The following is a 6,884-nucleotide window of genomic DNA, read 5'->3' as shown; positions in this document are numbered from 1 at the left end:
CCAATGATCTGCATTGGATGGCACACATGACGTGAAATAGATATTTATAAATATTAAACCGAAGCATTTAAGGTTTCTTTTAAATATGTAAGGAATAGAAAATACAGATACTTGTGTGAAAATGTAATGAGTAGAAGTCAGAAGTAGGAAGAAAAATAAGTTATGGAGTAAAGTATATATACCTAAAAAGTGTACTTAAGTACAGTTACAAAGTATTTGTGCTTTGTTACTTGACACCTCTGCCAATTGGTAATGGTAGAGTGACCTAGCTAAAGGTCAGACCACAGTTTAATTGAACCCCTTTGGCATGACTCGAAAAATGGATGTTTACAGAATCTACTCATTTAATCTAAGTAGGAAGAAGGAAATATTTGGTGTCAAAGCAGGTAAAGACACAAAAATCGTTCTGCTATATTAAACAGAAACAACAAAACCTTGAAAAACAATATTTCTTTTTTGTTGATCTATTAAAGAAAGTCCCCAAAAATTACAATGACCTTCTGGGTATAAAGAAAAGAAGCAGTAGGCTTAGAATAACAGCAAAGGATCTTGTTTTGTTGCTTTTTTTAAGTTAAAGGTAGCACTCATATGATTTATTGGGATATTTTCTTTTGTTTAACCATGACAGAATTTCATATGGGACATGCCTCCATTGCCCTGAACGTTCGGTCTAAAATCCCAACTGGGCAACATGTTCTGAACCTAAGCCCTGGCCCTGGCTTAGCCCCACATGCTACCATCAGCACAGAGGTGAGTCAGGAGATGAACTTCCTTTCTTCACAATAAAAGAAAACCCCAAAACCTTTTAAAGTTACTTTATTGCACTATAAGATGTGTTTTCTGTTTTCATTACTGACATGAACTAACCTGAATTAAAATGTTCACGTTAAAAAAGTGGAATGCTTGATACTTTGCTGATCATATTATGTTTTTCTGAACCTCTTTGGTCGATTTGATTTTCTCTGTTAGACATCACCACTAATGCTTCATTATTTTTTGATGCTTGTATGTCTCAAGCTGCTGTATGTACAAACCGAGGACCCTCGCAGTTCCCAGAATGCTTTGCCTATTCGCTCCTCTTTGACCCCCACAAAGAAGGTCGACGTGGATCGAACAGTCATGCCAGATGGCACCATTGTCACCACCGTCACCACAGTCCAGTCACGAGTGAAGCTTGATCACAGCCCAGGTTTGTCTGCAGAGTTAAGCATTTTATGGTGCTCAGTCAGCTGCCAGAGATTAATAATTGTCCAGGTGTGATAGCAGTGATTCTGCCTTCCAGGTGATTCCCCGCTGCGCTCACCCTCCAAAGTGGAGGTAAATGAAAAGAAAGCAGCTGTGTTAGCTGATGAGAAGGGCAGCAGCAGTCCCAACCTGAGCAGTGAGTTTCACACTAAAATCCAGATATTGTTTTGCAAAACAGATGCAAAGTATGAGCCGCAAGCAGCAGTGTAATGTGAGCACAGAGAAATGCACTTCTTTTACACTTCTCTGGCTGTGTGCTTCTGTTTGCAAAACTCAATCTTAGTAATGCTTGCATCTTAAATGTCATATCCTGAGCAGTTTACAGCTTATTAGTCTAGCATTGATGCAGATGTGTGTATATGTGTGTTTGTGTTGCTTAGAGAGCAGTCGCCTGTCTAATGGCCTGGATCCTGTTGCAGAGACGGCGATTCGACAGCTGACAGAGTCTGCATCCAAAGCGGCACGAAAGACACCCACCAAAAGGAGCACGCTAATCATCTCTGGCGTGTCAAAGGTCAGGAAGTGGCCACTGTGTCCCACAGTACATGATTAATCGCATTTAATTGCACAAAATGACATTTTCCAGAATATATTTTTTTCAGAATGTTTTATGTCGTGAAAGAAACCAATTTGTAATATTTCTAAATTTCATACAAAGATTTTTGATTACATATAAGAAAATACACAGCAAAGGTTAAATGAATTTTTCTTAATTTTTTTTTATTTTTCCCCTGATTTGCATGACTAATTTAGACAATTTACCAAAAGAATAATATTTAAATTTACAATAAGAAAGAAACAACTTCATTATCTTATTTTAAGTGCATTAAAGTGTATTAAATTAGCTTATTTTAGAGTCAAACATTTTAATTCCATTGGCAGACCCATTTATCTACTAAAATAGGGTGAATACACTTACTTTAAGAATTCCTTACTGATATTGAGATCTTTTTGCAGTGTATATTTACTGCAATGAAATATAAGTAGGTCTATTTTCCCCAAAATAAATGTAGTTTCAATTCATTTGAGCAGCTAAGAAAGAGAATTTACCAATGGAATAAGAAAAACAAAACAATCAAATTATCTTATCCTGGGTGCATGATATCAAATTAGTCAGAATCTGACATACGGTACTTTAATAATCCCTAATTATCTCATATTAAGGGCCAAAATATTCATTCTATTAGTTCATCATCTTATTTACCTGCGTAAATTAAGGGCAAATGCACTTATTTTAAGATTATACTGTACAGTTATGCACCGAAAAGGTGTTATTTAAACACAATTAACTTTTTCCAAGTCTCCCACCTGAGCTCTGCAGCTCCTCTGGCATCACCAAAAGCCTCTGGACCAGTTCTTTAATCTTGGATTTTAGTTGGCCAGTCAAGTTTTAGCAGATTCACAGACACATTTGAAGGCAGTGAAATTTAACAACCACAACATCCAACAGTCCCGTTTGAAGCCGTAAACCTCTGCATGTGGTAACATCCCACATCTCCTTGCTTCACCTGTATTTCTATCAGGTTCCTCTCACTGAGGACAGCTGTGCACTATCAACTGGCTACGCAGCCGCCATGGATGCCATGCATGGCAACCACATCAGGGCGGGGCATCATCAGGACCCAGATGAAACCACACCCTCTGATGCATCGGAGCGCCCCTCTGTGGATGATGTGGAGTCTGATACTGGTTCTGCTGGTGCCTTGGAGACCCGCAGCCTGAAGGACCATAAGGGTAAAGTAGAAGGAAGAGTTTTTTTAATGCTCATTTTGCTAAGTTAAATTCCTTTTCTTAATTAACACAAAAACATAATAAACATGATGTGTTGGTTTAATTTCCTTTTACTATTGTTTTGTAAACAGTTCAAGGTATTTACTGTCAGAGATCTGACTTCAGTTTACCGGTACCTGTTGTGTAAAAATGACTAGATAAGCAAACACTGCCCTCTAGAGGCCGTACTGCAGCATGTGCAATATCCTTACTCGATTGCTGTTTGTCAAACATCGTTAGTGCTAATAAATCAAATTAACGGAGGGTTTATATCAGTAATTATCCGGTTATTAGAAGAACTGCATGGCTGAGTGATGTGTTTTCTTTCGGTGCTGTCTACTCTCTGCAGTGGGCTTCCTCCAGAGCGGCTCCAAGTTGTTGTTCCGCAGACGAAACAGAGAGAAGGAGCCCTGCCTCAGCCAGTCCCATGAGGACATCTCCAACATGGGCAATAACTTCACGGCCCCAGCCACAGGCACAATACGCAAAAAGTCCGGCAGTTTCTCCCGCCGCATCATCAAACGTTTCTCTTTCCGCTCGTCTGGTAAATCGAAAGGCAAGGCTGCTGCCACCAATGGAGGAGCTGGCTCTGTTGATAACTGATTATCACAGGAGCAATTCATGGGATCATTGAAGGGTCGGATCAGTTTTTAACCCCAGTGGGTTTCGGATCATTTCCTGTGTGGGGAATTGTTCTGGAAGGGAAACTCTTTAAAATGAATCAAAAATTTTAAAACAGAAATATAAAAGGGGTTGGGGAACTCTGTTTTCTTTGAGGAGAAATCTGCGGTTCGGAAAGAACTAAACGAAACGTAATGCTGTATTTTTTTTTTTTTTTTACGCAAACTAAACGTTGGATGAAGACGGGTGGTGGGAATACTCTAAAACTGTAATTATGTAGAAAAAATAACAGTGTGACATAACTGGATGCACTTTGGACTGAGATTTCCTTTCTTTTTAATGGCACATGTCAAATTTTGAAGGTTGTAAAAAAAATAATTTATTATTATGTGTGATTCATGAAATGTGCTATTTATTTTATCCTGCCAAAACCAAGTCATTCTAGCTGCATTCCTCTGTAAAATGAATACCTGGATGTGCTTTTCTATGCAAATTTCATTTTAAATACAATACTTAGAAAAATTACCAGGAATCTATCTCAGTTGAACTCTGCTGTGTGTTCGTATCTGCTTAAAACAATCTGGTTTCATGTTTTATCTTATACCCTAAATCAAAAAACATGTAGTATTTATATAATATTTGTGTTATGAAGTTGTTTTCTGTGGAAAACCATGTATTAGATTTTTTTGTTGGTGCAGCCAAACCTTTCCTGCTGGATAATAATTGATTTAACTCTAGATCTAAGTAAAAAAAAAAAGGAAAAAAAATTAACCTGGTCAAGTTTTATTCAGCTGATTCACAAAAAGGACTTCCTTACTGTAAATACTTTCAGCACTGTGCAGCAACGCTAAATTCTTTGTGTTAAACGACTCTCAGCACGACAATAATCCTTTACAGATAACTAATTTGGACCTTTAAATGCATTTATGAGTGTGCATACTGCAAAAGCGGAACTAAAAGTTTCTTAAAATAAATGTATTTGCACTTTATTTGAGTAGCTAAGCAAAATGAACATTTTCCCTTAAAGTGAGAAAAGAAAACCTCTCCATTATCTTATCTCCAGTGCAATTTGTATAGTTATCTTCTAGTGCCAAAATACTCATTATATTGGTAGATAATGTGACTTAGATGCTCAAATGGAGGGCAAATACAGCTATTTCTCTAGGGTTTTCGCTGCGGTTTTAGTGAGGACATTTAACAGGAGTTGTTAGTGCTCTCTAGGTCTCTCTTATATTGGTTGTTCTTTTGTTACAAGCCAGCCTTTTAAACACGGTCTGTTGAAGTTTTAAGTAGGTTTAATATTTGGACCACTCCAGATGCTTTATAGTTCAGCAACCAGTTATGCATTTATCTCATAAAGCGCTTAAGTTGAAGTACCAACCAAATAGTCCCACAGCATGATCGTACCACCACTGTGCTTGACAGGTAGTGGTGTTTTTTTTGTTTTGTTTTTTTTTTGCAATTAAAAGCCTCACTTTGAATCAAAAAGATACTTCCCCATCATGGATTGTAGGTAGCTCTTTCTTTTTCCGTCTTTAATCCCTAAAATAATTCTGTCTGCCTAGATAGAAATTAATATCTATGGAGTTTTAAGTCATTTTGAATCAGAGTTTTTTTTTTTTTTTTTTTTTCATGTTGGGCCAACTCTGTTGGTCCACATTCTCCTAAATAACTCCGATGCTGTGGATATTCTATGATAGGCCTGAATCTTTGTGGTCCCTGGGTTGGTTTTAACATCCTAAAGCTGATTCTTTTTTTTCTATATATGTATTTATAAGTACATTTTTTTTGTGGTCATGCTGTTTAATGCAGGGGACAGTTAGATGTTTTTACAGGCAAACAAAAACTGATTTAAAACTGAATAAAGCAGATTGATAAACACTTTTTGGACACTACCAACTCCAACTATCTGTAATTAGTAGAACTGTGAGTAAAAGCCATGCATGTAACAAATCCAACCGATTAATGACAGAAGTAGTTTTTAAAAATGTCCAAATTTCTTCCAGAAGCTTTTTAAGGCTATAAAGGTTGGATGGAAACATCTAATCAAATATTAGTAAAAATGGCCCTATACAGTCTGTTTTTTCCCCATGCAAAATTAGACAAATTCTACAATTTCCAGTTTCCGCCCTGTTCTTATGAATCATCACCTCTTTGCTGCATCATTCCACCACGAAAGAAAGCATGCATCAAATCCATTGTTAGAAGATACAGGAAACTTTAAATCTTCATGGTGATTGTATATAAACTTTAGATCAACAGTAAGAATACATTTAATTTTTCTCATTAAAGCTTTCAGAGTCGCTCAGCTCAGGCAAAATTTTAAATGTCTGTGTGGAGCAAAAGAAACTGCACTCAGGGCGTGAAATATCAGTAATGTTTTATTAGCATATGATTAAAACTGCTGCACCAATAAAGGACTAATTGGATCAATGTATGAAAATAAGTGTTTTTAGCAATTTGTGGGAACATTTTTTTGCAGTGACTGCAATAAGAGAAGAAACTGAAAAGATTTAATCTTCAGGGAGTTTTGTCAGGTAAATATGAAAGGATCCCAAAGATGGAGACACCGCTGTCTTGAAAACCTGCTATAAAACAGGAACTACGGTATAACAGAATTGAAATGCTTTAAGGCAGAAATAAGCCACTCAATGCATTCTGCAAGGCTGTTCATCTCAGTGTGACTTTTATGTAAAGCAGTTGGTGCAGATTTTAGGATACCTATGAACTCTATCATACTTTGGAAATATAATTTATTGCAAATAAATAATTTTTCAAACATTAATGCATTTTAGCATTCTGTTCTAAAATAGGTGATTTTGTTTGTTTTTATTCAATGAAGACATTGAACCACTGGAATTGAATGTTGTGTACGAGTTAAACTGTAGAAAAAATTCTCTCTAGCATGTTTATGTGAGGATAGTTTCACAGATACAGTACCTTGCAAAAGTATTCAGAACTCCAGAACTTCTTGACACTTTATTGCATATACAGAATAAAACCACCAGTTAACAAAACAGTTGCAAGATCTGACAAAATCTTGAAGTCTTGATGAAACGATAATGATCTTCTTTTATATATTCTTTTACTGATCTGGAAACTTCAGGTTGGCACGGGTTCTAAGAGAGGGCTTTACACCTGGCTAATTTTCCCTGAAAGATCCCTGAGCTCCTCATGATGGAAAGCTGAAATCAGAAGGTTCATTGAGTCTATCACTCGCTCTGTTCAGCCGCCTTCAAACTCTGCAA

At 36.8% G+C, this 6,884-nt stretch overlaps 1 protein-coding gene across 1 annotated transcript in view; it reads left to right on the top strand.

Annotated features, from left to right (window-relative positions):
- Nucleotides 1-6,391, top strand: part of c2cd2l (C2CD2-like) — a 29,841-nt gene extending 23,450 nt beyond the window's left edge. Inside the window, exons 10-15 of the mRNA XM_015382882.1 lie at nt 629-750; nt 1,018-1,189; nt 1,283-1,381; nt 1,626-1,759; nt 2,769-2,979; nt 3,365-6,391. Of these exons, the coding sequence (XP_015238368.1) occupies nt 629-750; nt 1,018-1,189; nt 1,283-1,381; nt 1,626-1,759; nt 2,769-2,979; nt 3,365-3,618 (992 nt within the window). The 3' untranslated portion in view covers nt 3,619-6,391. The remainder of the gene's footprint in view (nt 1-628; nt 751-1,017; nt 1,190-1,282; nt 1,382-1,625; nt 1,760-2,768; nt 2,980-3,364) is intronic.
- The last annotated feature ends 493 nt before the right edge of the window (nt 6,392-6,884 follow it).

Source organism: Cyprinodon variegatus, unplaced genomic scaffold, assembly GCF_000732505.1.
Source record: "Cyprinodon variegatus isolate N-32 unplaced genomic scaffold, C_variegatus-1.0 Scaffold268, whole genome shotgun sequence".
Taxonomy (NCBI): Eukaryota; Metazoa; Chordata; class Actinopteri; order Cyprinodontiformes; family Cyprinodontidae; genus Cyprinodon; species Cyprinodon variegatus.
The sequence above is the reverse complement of the archived record's forward strand: the minus strand, read 5'-3'. Positions and strand labels throughout refer to the sequence as shown.